Below are 14,941 nucleotides of genomic sequence, written 5' to 3'. Positions count from 1 at the left end.
ATTTATGTAAGGATTTTAATAGCATCTCACTATTAAAGAAAAAATCAATGGGACAAATTGCTTGCCTCTGATAAATGGGTATATCATTTTTATATTTCATTTCGTGGCTTTGCAATTTCCCTTTCCTTGGCTAGAAAAGCCTCCTTTGTTCCCTATTTTTGGGATCGTTTACCTCGAGTTTTTGTCTATTTAGGTTGACCCCCCCCCCCTGAAATATTTCTCCGAGTCCTAGAAAAATAGAGATAAAATAAGCGATTCTCCTAAAAAAAAACTCTCAGATTCGTAAAATGGTCTTAAAAACACACGTAGACAAACTCTTATTTGAGGCCGTTAGACTAATACCATATTCATCGTTTTCATCGTACTTTTATTTTATTTGAGACCTCCCAGTTTTCCAAACTATTTAAAAAGATTACAAAAGAATATATTAATTGCCTTCGTTGATGGACAATTCTATTTTTCTATATCATTTCGGGATTTTGCTTTTATCTTTATCGGGCCAGGTTAGCCCTGTTTTTCCTTTCCTCTTTTTTTTGTTGTCAGAAATTTTAACTATATTATATTTATAAAATATTGTAAACGTAATCATTTTGACTTATGAAAATGATGTCGGTATAGTGTCTTTGGCTCCTTTTTCTCTACGAAAGTTGTTTATGGAAACTTGAATTAAGCAGGCTTTCTATACGAGAATAGCACTTTGTTGTCCGATTCCTATGTAATTTTGCCAGTTTGTTTCTTGTTAACTAGTAAGTCTTGTCTTATCTTATAAATTTGGATTTTATGATTTTTAGAATCTTCAAAACAGGAAGGATTTCTTTATTCCTATTATCCAAGGATACTTTGAAACTGTTCGCGTGCCACTTTTTTTACGAGAAGAAGAGGAAGTGTCTCTAGATCCTAATATGATCCCAATGACTGAGTCAGTAAGTATCATTGTTATTACTATATTTGCTACCATGTAATATTACAGGATGTAGTGGGTTTCTTTACATGAAACCTCCGCTGCAGCGGTTACCTCCGCTACAGGAATATTTCGAGGCAAAACAAGTTAAAATGACCAAAAGCAATTGCATAAAGTCACATTACTCGTATTTTCGTTATAAATTTTTCAGGATAAATGATCTGATGATCGCTATCTGATTTCTGATAGCAATCAGATGAAATGGTCCTTAACTTTCAAAACCAATTGTGTATAACATAATATCGTCATCGGGGACTATAATCCCTATGACATATTGGTAGAAAATTATCAGAAAGAACAAAAAACTGTTTATTTTTTTACGTCTCAATAAGGCTTAAGTGAAGTTTAGTTCTCCCCACACCCAGTGAGTGACCATTCCCAATTAAGCACGGGGACTTTTCTATTTTATTGAAGAAACTAAAAAAAATAGTAACGTTAAATAAAATAGAACATGTCACCAAAAACTAGGATACCTGTCTCAGTTTTTGTTCTGTATTTCGGTTGTAAATAGGGAGAAACAGCTATTTTTCATTAAAAACCAGCTGTTTAAAAATAATATTTTTCCTACTTGTATCCAGACAAACTTCTCGTAAGAAATTGAGAGAATACTCAAAAAAAATTTTTCATATATTTAGCTCTTCAGAAAATATATAAAAGATACCTATCACACGCATACATTTTTGGATGACAAAAGTACCAAACTCAGCAGCTTTTACCGACGATGCAACTTCTTTAGTGATTCAAGAGCATCTTGGACTCTTATGAGTCAAATGCTCCGAAAATAACTCGTGACCAGTAGTTTTTATAATCAATTCATTCTGTCAACGTAAAATTTGTCAGTGTTTAGGCAGGTGCTTTAGGAAGTAGTCTTCCCAAGACCTTGATTTGCCCCCACTGGCCTTCCTTTTTCTCGTCTGAAATCACTGGTGTTTGGAAGCCGTCTTATTCACTTAAACAAGATCATGAACGAGGAAAAATGCAAGGGAAAAAGACCGTTTAATGTTAATTTAGAAATTTTCATCGTGTACGGCTCAATAAAGCCTTTTAAAATTTGTTATTTCTTAGTAAATTTGTGGTAAGAGGCAGATATTCGTTTGTATGGTAGTTCCCACATTTTGACGTTGCTTCGGCGAGAAAATCCAAAAATTTTTTCTGTTCGGCCAGAATCCAACATTAAAAATAACAACAAAAACTGCCATATTTCTGTATGAAAAGCCCGTCTTAATTCTGTTGATTTATTTTTATACCTAAGTCGTTCGCATTATTGCTCAAGAGTATGTCAAAAAGGATAAATGACGACTAAAAAAATTCAAGACTTGAAGCAAGCAATGTTAAGAGTATTGCGCGGCAATATTTGAGGCGCAATATTTGTTTTGACTATTCGCTTCTCTAGAATAGGTGTTTTAAATGATGAAAATTCAAGGAAAATCATACTTATCATAACTCTTTCCGAAATGTTTTAAAATATTTGTCATTTTATAGCAAATATACTTTTTTTCAAATTATTTACATTCTAATTGATAGACATTTTACCCTTTCATTGGTACCCGCTACCGGCTTTAATATTGACAAACTTAGGACGACATGTAGTTTGAAATTTCGATCTTTAGTGCCTGTTTCTTACCTGTCTATCTATTATCCGTATAAATGTAGACAATTTTAAAGAGCAGCATGATATCTAATTGGAGACATGACGAAAGAAAAGAGAGCTAAAAATAGAATATTCTTGTACCACTTCTGGGGTCTTTTCTCAACTACAAGACGAATTAGAAACACCTAATTTCAAAAACATAATACATCAGCGTGTCTTTTTTTCTTCTCTTCCTATCCTTGTTTCTATTTATCTTGTTTTTATGAATTTTTTCTTTTGTTTATGGCCATTGAAAACGAGCTCGCATGGGATTTTGTAATTTCGTGTTTTTTCATTGTTTTTATGCTGCTACAGCAAAAATTATTCATTGTTTTTAATATTTGTCTATTGTATGCTCGACAGTACTGGAAAAAATTGCCTGTTTCTGTATCTACCAGCCAATGAGGTTATTGGACGACAGGTAATAAAAAGAGAAAAAAAGATCTCGGGAGCTGGTACTGATTTTTATGGCACTTGGTATCTTCCAAGTGACATATAGCGATCGCAAATTCTGTCGGTCTGTCTATCTGTTTCGGTTTTGTTAGTTTAGGCACTTCCAGGTAAGCTAGGACGATGAAATTTGGTAGGTGTATCAGGAACCAGACCAAATTAAATTAGAAATTGTTGTTTTCCTGATTTGACCATCTGGCGGGAGGGGGGGGGGGACGGTTAAATCGGAAAGATTAAAAAAAGAGGTATTTTAACTTACGAACGGGTGACCGGATCTTAAAAAAAAATGATATTTAGAAAGAAATCGTGTCTCAAAGTTCTTATTTTAAATCCCGACTGGATCTGTTGAAATTGGGGGGAGTTGGCGGTGGAGAACCTAAAATCTTGGTAAACGCTTAGAGTGGAGCGATCGGGATGAAACTTGGTGTGAAAAATAAACAGAAGTCCTATTTACGTGATTGACATAACTGGAACGGATCTGCTCTATTTGGGGGAGTTGGGGGGTGAGTTAATTCTGAAAAATTGAAAAAATTAGGTATTTTTAACTTACGAAGAAATGATCAAATCTTAATTAAATATCATATTTAGAAGGACCTCGTAACTCAGATCTCTTATTTTAAATCCCGACTAGATCCAGCGTCATTGGGGGGGGGGGATATCAGAGATCTTGGAAAACGCTTAAAGCGGAGAGATCAGGATGAAACTTGGTGGCAAGAATAAGCACAAGTCCAAGATACGTGACTGACATAATCAGACCGGGTCCGCTCTTTGGTGGAGTTGGGGGGGGGAGTAATTCGGAAAAAATGTAGAAAGGATAAGGCATTTGTAACTTACGAACAGGTGATCAGATCTTAATGAAATTTGATATTTAGTGGGATCTTATGCTTTACAGCTCTCTTTTTAAATCCTGACCAGATTTGGTGATATTGGGAGGAGTTGGAGGGGGAAATCGAAATTCTTGGAAAACTTGAAAATTGAGGTAGCTTTATCTTTCCGGATCTTAATGAAACTTGATATATAGAAGATCTTATGTCTCAGATGCTCCATTTTCAATTCGAATCGGATACCGAAAATCTTGGAAAACGCTTAGAGTGAAGAGATCAGGATGAAACTTGATGGGAAGAATAAGCACAAGTTATATTATGTGACTAACATAATTGGAACGGACTGTTCTCTTTGGGGGAGCTGGGGGGAAATATTTATCCGTAGATATTAATTTTTAGTCTTATGAAGTTGTTAGGATATTGTCTAACTTGTCGTAAAGATATACGGGAGGAGAATTAATGATATATTGTTAACATGAGTCACATGTGTATGAACATCTTTAGATAGAGCGGTTGCTCTATGTGTGGTTCTTTCAACGAAGGCCTATGCCCTACGCCCTTTAAGTGTAGCGAATCACTTTGTAAAGCAAGTTTGCTTTTTTAGAAGGTAGGAGTGCCTATTTTATTCGTTTTAAAAACAACCTAAGCTTGTAACAACCTGTCGTTCTGAAGTCGTTATGTTAAAAACACTTATAAGTAATACTCACAATATGTACGCTAAACGTAATGCAGAGGGGATTGGGGCTATACTATTACAATGAGTGTGTGCTGTGATTTTCTCTTATCAAGTTTTAATGTCCAGACAGTGTCAAATCTGTCAGGGATTATGCATGGTAAATAATATCACAGAGAGAATAAACCGCATGCTTAGAAAATGCTAGAATAGTTCCTTCATCAGAAAAATTTGAAGTCTTTGATGGGCTGAGAAGGGTTTAAATATTATTGTTGTAATGTGTCAATGACTTTATAATGAAGTAAATAACATAAAGTTAATAATAATGTGATCAATGGTCAGAGTAGTATAATTGCATAAACTAAACTTCCAACATTTTAGCTCATTTGAATGCTTGACAAGACTCAAATTAAAAGAGTAAAGCTGGTCTAGATATTTTTACTGGATTTGTACACTTTTTTTAAACTCTGACTGGCAGTGCTAGGTTAAAATGTCATGACGTAAAAAAAAAAACAAAAAAAAAAACGGTGAAATCAGATGCCTTCTCCAAAACCCACGGGGTTTAGTTTGGTTAAGAATCTAATGAACCTCTCAAGAAAAGTATAGTCAAGAAAAATTCTGGTATAAATTTGAGCTCGACGAGTCTCTTAAATCTTTTGTCAATTGCCACATAGTAAGTGGCAATTGACACATTACTATAAAGTAAATAAGCTATATGTTTTTGATACTACTACTACTACTTTTAATAACTCACTGCATCACCAAGCCGCCTGAGGCCAACGCAGCTACGCACGCTCCTCCTCCAACCTAATCTATTTAAAGCCCCCCTCTTTACACCATCCCAGGAAGTTCCCATTTTCTTTAAATCTTTATTTATGACATCCTTCCAACCCAGACAAGGACGACCTGCTTTCCGTGTAGCCCCAGACGGTTGGCCAATAAGAACAATCTTCGGTAATCTGTCATCCTTCATCCGTAGAACGTGGCCTAGCCATCTCAACCTTTCTTTCATTATAGCCCTAGAAAGCGGGATTGAACCACATTTTTCGTACAACCTACTGTTTGAAATACGGTCAGTCAGCCAGGTACCCAGATCAATCCGTAGGCAATTTCTCTGGAAAACATCTAGTAAATTTTCATCTGCTTTTCGGAGTGCCCATGCTTCAGAGCCATATTTGACCACTGTAGCTTCGAATATTCTCCAACTGCCGCATTATTTACTTTCGACGTCGACTTCAAATTTTCCAAGAAGGGCTCACAACCACCCATCGTAAGAAAGCTCCCTCTTACCTCTTCTAGCCCCCGACACTTGCAAAGAAAATGGTCCAGCCCAGCAAAATCACCGCAAATCGGGCAAGTATACCGCATTTCCGGGTAACACCTTTTTTCCAAACTCTATAAAGAGGGAGAGAGTTTCCTCGTATCTGCATCCATGACCTCAGGGATTCTTTTGGAATCCCTAATTTAAAATAGAACTTCACCATATTTTTCTTTCACCTTATTAAATACAAAAAAACAAGTTTTTTCAACTGAAAGTAAGGAGTGACATCAAAACTTAAAACGCACAGAAATTACTTCGTATATGAAAGAGGCTGCTTCCTCATCAACGCTCCGCTCTTTACGCTAAAGTTTTTTACTGTTTTAGAAAGAAGAATTGAGAGAAGGAGTCAAACTTTAGCGTAAAGAGCGGGGCGTTGATGAGGAAGCAGCCTCTTTCATATACGAAGTAATTTCTGTGCGTTTTAAGTTTTGATGTCACTCCTTACTTTCAGTTGAAAAAACTTGTTTTTTTGTATTTAATTTCTGAACGTTTTTGAATCAATGCATGTTTTGATTTTGGCTCTCCGCAGAGGAATAATCAAAACGAAATTTGAATTTTTTTCGGGGGGGGGGGCTAAATAGCTTTCTCATAATTTTGATCGAATGATTTTGAGAAAAAAAGAGCGGGGGCGAAGCCTAGTTGCCCTCCGATTTTTTGGTTAATTAAAAAGGCAACTAGAACTTCTAATTTTTTACGAATCTTTTTATTGGTAAAAGATTTACGTAGCTTATAAATTAGCTTACGTAAAGAACTTTTGTATTCTCATGTTTTTATTACATATATGAGGGGATTCGCCCCATCGTCAGTACCTCGCTCTTTACACTATTAAATAAAAAAAAACGAGTTTTTTTTTAACTGAAAGTAAGGAGCGACATTAAAACTTAAAACGCACAGAAATTACTTCGTATATGAAAGAGGCTGCTTCCTCATCAACGCCCCGCTCTTTACGCTAAAGTTTGACTCTTTCTCTCAATTCTTCTTTTTAAAACAGTAAAAAACTTTAGTGTAAAGAGCGGGGCGTTGATGAGGAAGCAGCCTCTTTCATATACGAAGTAATTTCTGTGCGTTTTAAGTTTTAATGTCGCTCCTTACTTTCAGTTAAAAAAACTCGTTTTTTTTATTTAATTTCTGAACGTTTTTGAATCAATGCATGTTTTGATTTTGGCTCTCCGCAGAGGAATAATCAAAACGAAATTTGCATATTTTTTTTTTTTTTTTGGGGGGGGGGGGGCTAAATGGCTTTCTCATAATTTTGATCGAATGATTTTGAGAAAAAAAGAGCGGGGCCGAAGCCTAGTTGCCCTCCGATTTTTTGGTTAATTAAAAAGGCAACTAGAACTTTTAATTTTTTACGAATCTTTTTATTGGTAAAAGATTTACGTAGCTTATAAATTAGCTTACGTAAAGAACTTTTGTATTCTCATGTTTTTATTACATATATGAGGGGATTCGCCCCATCGTCAGTACCTCGCTCTTTACACTAAAGCTTAAATTTTATCCCAATTCATTAAGAATGACCCCTGAATCACAAAAGCCGTAGAATAAATAGTTGAAATTACTAAAAATACTTTAGTGTAAAGAGCTAGGTTTCATAAGGAGGTGAGCCCCTTATATGGGTAATAATTTCTGTTTGTTTTAAGTTTTATTGCTGTTCCTTACTTCCAGCTGAAAAAGCTTTTTCACATTTATTTTTTAATTTTTTTTTAAATAATGCTAGTAAATCCTGATCTCCCTTCATGGAAGTTTTCTTCTCCCATGACAAATTCTCGATGGAAACTTCCCCCAGCATATCCCCCTCTTCTCAACCCCTCCCCCCAACCAAAAAAATCCTCCTGAAAACGCCTGTATACTTCCCAATAACCAATACTATATGTAAGCACAGGTCAAAGTTTGTAACTTGTTGCCCCTCCCACGGGGACTGTGGGGGAGTAAGTCGTCCCCAAAGACATACTTATAAGGTTTTTCGACTACGCTGAATAAAATGGCTATCTCAGAATTTTGATCCGTTGACTTTGGGAAAATAGTTAGCGTGGGAGGGGGCCTAGGTGCCCTCCAATTTTTTTGGTCACTTAAAAAGGGCACTAGAACTTTTCATTTCCGTTAGAATGAGCCCTCTTGCAACATTCTAGGACAACTGGGTCGATACGATCACCCCTGGAAAAAAAACAAAAAAAAACAAACAAATAAACACGCATCCGTGATCTGCCTTCTGGCAAAAAATGCAAAATTCCACATTTTTGTAGATAGGAGCTCGAAACTTCTACAATAGGGTTCTCTGATACGCTGAATCTGATGGTGTGATTTTCGTTAAGATTCTATGACTTTTAGGGGGTGTTTCCCCCTATTTTCTAAAATAACGCAAATTTTCTCAGGCTCGTAACTTTTGATGGGTAAGACTAAACTTGATGAAACTTATATATTTAAAACCAGCATTAAAATGCGATTCTTTTGATATAGCTATTGGTATCAAAATTCCATTTTTTAGAGTTTTGGTTACTATTGAGCCGGGTCGCTCCTTACTACAGTTCGTTACCACGAACTGTTTGAAAAGCTTAAATTTTATCCCAATTCATTAAGAATGACCCCTGAATCACAAAAGCCGTAGAATAAATAGTTGAAATTACTAAAAATACTTTAGCGTAAAGAGCTAGGTATCATAAGGAGGTGAGCCCCTTATATGGGTAATAATTTCTGTTTGTTTTAAGTTTTATTGCTGTTCCTTACTTCCAGCTGAAAAAGCTTTTTCACATTTATCTTTTATTTTTTTTTTAAATAATGCTAGTAAATCCTGCTCTCCCTTCATGGAAGTTTTCTTTTCCCATGACAAATTCTCGATGGAAAGTTCCCCCAGCATATCCCCCTCTTCTCAACCCCTCCCCCCAACCAAAAAAATCCTCCTGAAAACGCCTGTATACTTCCCAATAACCATTACTATATGTAAGCACAGGTCAAAGTTTGTAACTTGTTGCCCCTCCCAAGGGGACTGTGGGGGAGTAAGTCGTCCCCAAAGACATAGTTATAAGGTTTTTCGACTACGCTGAATAAAATGGCTATCTCAGAATTTTGATCCGTTGACTTTGGGAAAATAATTAGCGTGGGAGGGGGCCTAGGTGCCCTCCAATTTTTTGGTCACTTAAAAAGGGCACTAGAACTTTTCATTTCCGTTATAATGAGCCCTCTTGCAACATTCTAGGACAACTGGGTCGATACGATCACCCCTGGGAAAAAAAACACAAAAAAAACAAAAAAACAAATAAACACGCATCCGTGATCTGCCTTCTGGCAAAAAATGCAAAATTCCACATTTTTGTAGATAGGAGCTCGAAACTTCTACAATAGGGTTCTCTGATACGCTGAATCTGATGGTGTGATTTTCGTTAAGATTCTATGACTTTTAGGGGGTGTTTCCCCCTATTTTCTAAAATAACGCAAATTTTCTCAGGCTCGTAACTTTTGATGGGTAAGACTAAACTTGATGAAACTTATATATTTAAAACCAGCATTAAAATGCGATTCTTTTGATATAGCTATTGGTATCAAAATTCCATTTTTTAGAGTTTTGGTTACTATTGAGCCGGGTCGCTCCTTACTACAGTTCGTTACCACGAACTGTTTGAAAAGCTTAAATTTTTTCCCAATTCATTAAGAATGACCCCTGAATCACAAAAGCCGTAGAATAAATAGTTGAAATTACTAAAAATACTTTAGCGTAAAGAGCTAGGTATCATAAGGAGGTGAGCCCCTTATATGGGTAATAATTTCTGTTTGTTTTAAGTTTTATTGCTGTTCCTTACTTCCAGCTGAAAAAGCTTTTTCACATTTATCTTTTATTTTTATTTTTAAATAATGCTAGTAAATCCTGCTCTCCCTTCATGGAAGTTTTCTTTTCCCATGACAAATTCTCGATGGAAAGTTCCCCCAGCATATCCCCCTCTTCTCAACCCCTCCCCCCAACCAAAAAAATCCTCCTGAAAACGCCTGTATACTTCCCAATAACCATTACTATATGTAAGCACAGGTCAAAGTTTGTAACTTGTTGCCCGTCCCAAGGGGACTGTGGGGGAGTAAGTCGTCCCCAAAGACATAGTTATAAGGTTTTTCGACTACGCTGAATAAAATGGCTATCTCAGAATTTTGATCCGTTGACTTTGGGAAAATAATTAGCGTGGGAGGGGGCCTAGGTGCCCTCCAATTTTTTTGGTCACTTAAAAAGGGCACTAGAACTTTTCATTTCCGTTATAATGATTCCTCTTGCAACATTCTAGGACAAATGGGTCGATACGATCACCCCTGGGAAAAAAAACAAAAAAAAAAAAAAAAACAAATAAACACGCATCCGTGATCTGCCTTCTGGCAAAAAATGCAAAATTCCACATTTTTGTAGATAGGAGCTCGAAACTTCTACAATAGGGTTCTCTGATACGCTGAATCTGATGGTGTGATTTTCGTTAAGATTCTATTACTTTTAGGGGGTGTTTCCCCCTATTTTCTAAAATAACGCAAATTTTCTCAGGCTCGTAACTTTTGATGGGTAAGACTAAACTTGATGAAACTTATATATTTAAAACCAGCATTAAAATGCGATTCTTTTGATATAGCTATTGGTATCAAAATTCCATTTTTTAGAGTTTTGGTTACTATTAAGCCGGGTCGCTCCTTACTACAGTTCGTTACCACGAACTGTTTGATAGTAAGAACTTAAGCTTTCCGACTGGCTAAGGTCGCTCCACCATGTCTGGATCTCTTGATTTTCCAGCCTTAATTGGATCTCTGACAGAAAAAACTTTGTGATCTGAGATTGGGCCATCACCTCCACTCCACGCAAACGATAAATCTGTGCTGTCCAGGAGTTTTTTTTTTTTTTTTACATAGAAGAGCGATGAAGATTTTGTCCCATGACAAGCAATTCATCATACGCTGTTCTGATGAGTCTTGAGGACAGAAATTGCAGTATTTTCAGCCAAAACTTAATTAATTGGGTCTATCTATCTTTTCTAATGGAAAAAAGTCCCAAATCTCTCTTGATGAAAAGTGTATGGGTTGTGGCGTGCATACCTAGCATTCGTTTATAACATTGTAGCTGTAGAGTTTCTAATGAATTTTCCACTTCTAGGTCCCATACTTCTCCTCCATAATGCAGGATTGGCCTTATTTTTTAGTTGCACATTTTTGTGCATCTTTAAGTCACTTATTTCCATCAAGTTACTGTTCTTGAACAGCGTTGCCATTGCTGCTTTTCCTCGATTTGCCATCTTCGAAATATGATTACTCCATCTTCCCTTCGATGTTAGATGGAATCCTAAATATCTTGCCTGAAACACAACCTTCACAGCTTCACCCTTCAAATTAAAAATCTCTTCATCTTTATTTCCTGTTGATTGTCTACGGCAAAAAATCACCACCTCTGTCTTTGTAATATTAATGATTTTATTTTAGTAACACAAAATTTGTAATTTGGGGGAAATGAAGTAAAACGAGTTGAATTGGGGATTTTGAATAGAAAGGTTTGGAAATTTTGGCGAGCAGTGCCTACAAGGACCTTGTAACACATTTGCTGAGAGATCAAAATCTACTTTGATTGTCAGTTGCACGGGGCTGGGACGCTCGTAGGGACTTTGTCTGCGCTTTTGTCTTTTCTGTTGATTAAGAAGGGTTTGAAATTGTAGCTGATTTCATATTGTTCTTAGTTTGATTTTATTTTTGAAAAGTTTTAGGAACTTCATGAATGTTTTGTTGCTATTGTTTCTCTAGATCTTAATTTATAAAGTTTGTGCTTATAGTTTGATATGGTTCTCTTATTAATTCAATTTAGAGTAACAAGTAAGAAGAATTATAGATAACTATCGTAGTATACTGGGCTCATATCATAGTATATTAAGCAAGGCCTAGACAAGGTCTTGTTTAGACCTGGTTTCTTGAGGTTTTTATCTCCGTCAAATATACATGTACTTATATTAAATAATAAGCGGTTGGGAATATGTTGGAAATCAGCAAGGATAGCTTGAGAATAAAGTATATTTGGATTTAGAAATGTGTGGTAAATATTAATATCAAACTTAATATTTGAGGTAGACTCTAGAAGGTAAAGGTTTGATTCAGGGTCCCAACAAATCATAACCACTTGAGTTTTTGAGCTTCGCAATAACCATTTGTTACATATTCAAGAGTAGGTAAACAATGGTTCACCGATACCTAAACTTAGGAAGGGGAAACGTCTCCATAAAGATACTGCATTAGCAGACTTTGGAAATAGTCTTTTCTAGAATGGCTTTTTCTACAATTAGCCATGGCTCGATGCCCACTTTAATAGCATCGAACTATTCCATTTTATTTCTTAAAAATATACTAGAGGGGTGTAAGTTCTTTTCTTCCATACGGACAACAAATGCTGAATATAAGGTATTTTCAATTTCATAGAACGGTCGGTGGATATGTGGGAGTGATGTACACAGAAGGAACGGGATATTAGATCAGTGGCCATTGTTAATTCAACTTATTCAAAAACCGTTGCCACTTTTGACTGACTGATTCCCATTTGGCATCTTTAGCTATCGGTTATTTATAGCAATTGATCTGTTGGTAATTTCTGTTCTTCTGCGAATACCGTTGCCACTTGGGATTCAGTTGCGCAAATCCCTTGGGATTCAGTGATTCCCATTTGGCACCTCCATGCTATTGACCACAGTGGGCATCACTTTTATAATGAGAATTACAAGTATTCTGATAATGTGACGAATTATTTGTTTTATTACGTCACTGGGTATGTCTTTTTCGATGATTTGCTGGGTTTTGGGTTCAGTATCATAGTTTCCCTTTTGCTTAAGTAGTTAGGATGATAGCTCTATTATTCCTCATCTCGCTAATAATTTTTTTCTTTACTTTATTAAAAGATTTATTTTTTATCAAAATCGAGGCCAAAATCAACACGTTCTCGATAAGACATTAACGAGTCACGTTACCGGTTTTCTTCCATCAATATTATTAACTTATGATCTCCTTGAATAACGGCTTTTTAAAGATTTAAGTGGTATATTTTATATACGGAGGTACGATTGGTCTCAGCGCTGAAATAAGCAATTACTATTCCCCGTCGACCTTTCACTTTAGTATTTTCTTTGGGTCTTCTTTTATTTTTGGTCTTCTAATATTGAGTAAGAGGGTTTTAGTGGCCCTTCCCCCTCCGTCCCCCCCAAAAATTAAATATAGTTTTCTTTTTCCAATTTTTGTTTTCATTAACTTTTCTCTCTTGAACATTGACGTCTCTGCGTAGCTTCACAGGCGATTTTGTCCTTTCTTACATACTCTTTTCTTGTCGTTCGATTTCTATCTTTTCGTGGCCTTTTTATTTTCTACACTCAGAAAAGACAAATTAGGCTTCTAGAGCTAGTAATATCACCGTTTCCCTATGATTTTTATTCATTTTTTATTCTAAGACAAGAAAGTGGAGGATAGTAGAAAAGTTTGCAATGCCTCTTTTATGCTTGTGTCTATATCAAAACTTAGAAGAAACTCCTCCTCAAAAATACCTTGTACCAAAATACCTAGAAAGATGGTTTTACAAAAGTAAGCGAAAATGTTCGAACATGGGTAAGCTTTTGAGTTTTATCTAGTTTATCTTTGACTGTCCTAGTAGATGTCCCCCTACCTCCCCTGAATTAAAAAAATAATCTTGCGTTCCAAAATATTAAATTGTTCAGCCCCGTCTTTGTTTTGGAAGCAGTATTATGATCCCCCCCTTTAAGTTCAATCCCCTTGCACAATTTTTTTTTCTATTTTAGGTACTCCCTTCATTAGAACTGACTGTCATTTCCCGTCGATCTCGTTTCCGCTGTGGTACACGGTATCTACGAAGAGGCGTTGACGAAAATGGCTACGTTGCGAATTATGTTGAAACAGAGCAAATAATTCGGTTTTCGGGTCATACAGTGTCTTTCATCCAAGTTCGAGGATCTGTACCTATTTATTGGAGTCAGCCGGGGTATAAGTACCGCCCCCCTCCACAGTTGGACAAAGGTAATTTGCGCACAGATAAGCTGCTAAGGTAATCTGTTTTAAATTGTACAATACTGAATATTTGGAAGATTCTTCATTAGACCGACATAAGCTCACTTACTTAGACTTAGGTCCTCCAATATCTAGAGGCAAATAAGGCAGCAACTGTTGACATGTATCTATTTTGCTCTGGGATGACTACTAGAGCTCCTCCATCGACCTTCTTGAAGGTCTCGCCCCCTTTTCTAGTAACCGTTCGAGAGTTGTAATCGCCTACCCCTTCTGATCAGACCTCGTTGTCTCCAGCACTATGCATCGTATGGGATTCTACTCTTTTTATGGCACTTGGTATTAACCAAGTGACATATAGCAATCGCCAATTCTGTCGGTCTGTCTGTCGGTTCCGGTTTTGCTACTTAAGGCACTTCCAGGTAAGCTAGGACGATTAAATTTGGCAAGCGTATCAGGGACCGGACCAGATTAAATTAGAAATAGTCGTTTTCCCGATTTGACCATCTGGGGGGGGGGGGCGCCGATAATTAGCAAAAAATAGAAAAAATGAAGTGTTTTTAACTTATGAGCGGGTGATTGGATCTTAATGAAATCTGATGTTTGGAATGATATTGTGTCTCAGAGCTCTTATTTTAAACCCCGACCGGATCTGATGACATTGGGGGGAGTTGGAGGGGGGAAACCTAAAGTCCCGGTTTTGCTACTTTAGGCACTTCCAGGTAAGCTAGGACGATGAAATTTGGCAAGCGTATCAGGGACTGGACCAGATTAAATTAGAAATAGTCGTTTTTCCCATTTGACCATGTTGGGTGGAGTGGGGGGCCGGTTAATTCGGAAAAAAATAGAAAAAATGAAGTATTTTTAACTTATGAGCGGGTGATTGGATCTTAATGAAATTTGATGGTTGGAATGATATTGGGTCTCAGAGCTCTTATTTTAAATCCCGACCGGATCTGATGACATTGGGGGGAGTTGGAGGGGGGGAAACCTAAAATCTTGGAAAACACTTAGAGTGGAGGGATCGGGATGAAACTTGATGGGAAGAATAAGCGCAAGGCCCAGATACATGATTGACATA

At 36.6% G+C, this 14,941-nt stretch overlaps 3 protein-coding genes and 1 long non-coding RNA gene across 5 annotated transcripts in view; 3 read left to right on the top strand and 1 right to left on the bottom strand.

Moving 5' to 3' along the window:
- LOC136030462 (uncharacterized) overlaps window positions 1-14,941 on the bottom strand; it is a 417,595-nt gene that overhangs the window by 123,733 nt on the left and 278,921 nt on the right. The window lies entirely within an intron of this gene.
- The window catches only part of LOC136030498 (uncharacterized), a 238,872-nt gene that overhangs the window by 32,018 nt on the left and 191,913 nt on the right, over window positions 1-14,941 (top strand). The gene's annotated exons all lie outside the window — the stretch shown is intronic.
- The window catches only part of LOC136042387 (uncharacterized), a 250,361-nt gene that overhangs the window by 92,684 nt on the left and 142,736 nt on the right, over window positions 1-14,941 (top strand). The window lies entirely within an intron of this gene.
- The window catches only part of LOC136042484 (phosphatidylinositide phosphatase SAC2-like), a 62,092-nt gene that overhangs the window by 2,915 nt on the left and 44,236 nt on the right, over window positions 1-14,941 (top strand). The window contains exons 2-3 of the mRNA XM_065727476.1: window positions 792-923; window positions 13,638-13,872. Of these exons, the coding sequence (XP_065583548.1) occupies window positions 792-923; window positions 13,638-13,872 (367 nt within the window). The remainder of the gene's footprint in view (window positions 1-791; window positions 924-13,637; window positions 13,873-14,941) is intronic.

The sequence above is a fragment of the Artemia franciscana genome, chromosome 1 (assembly GCF_032884065.1).
Source record: "Artemia franciscana chromosome 1, ASM3288406v1, whole genome shotgun sequence".
NCBI lineage: Eukaryota > Metazoa > Arthropoda > Branchiopoda > Anostraca > Artemiidae > Artemia > Artemia franciscana.
This window is presented reverse-complemented; position numbering and strand designations above follow the sequence as displayed.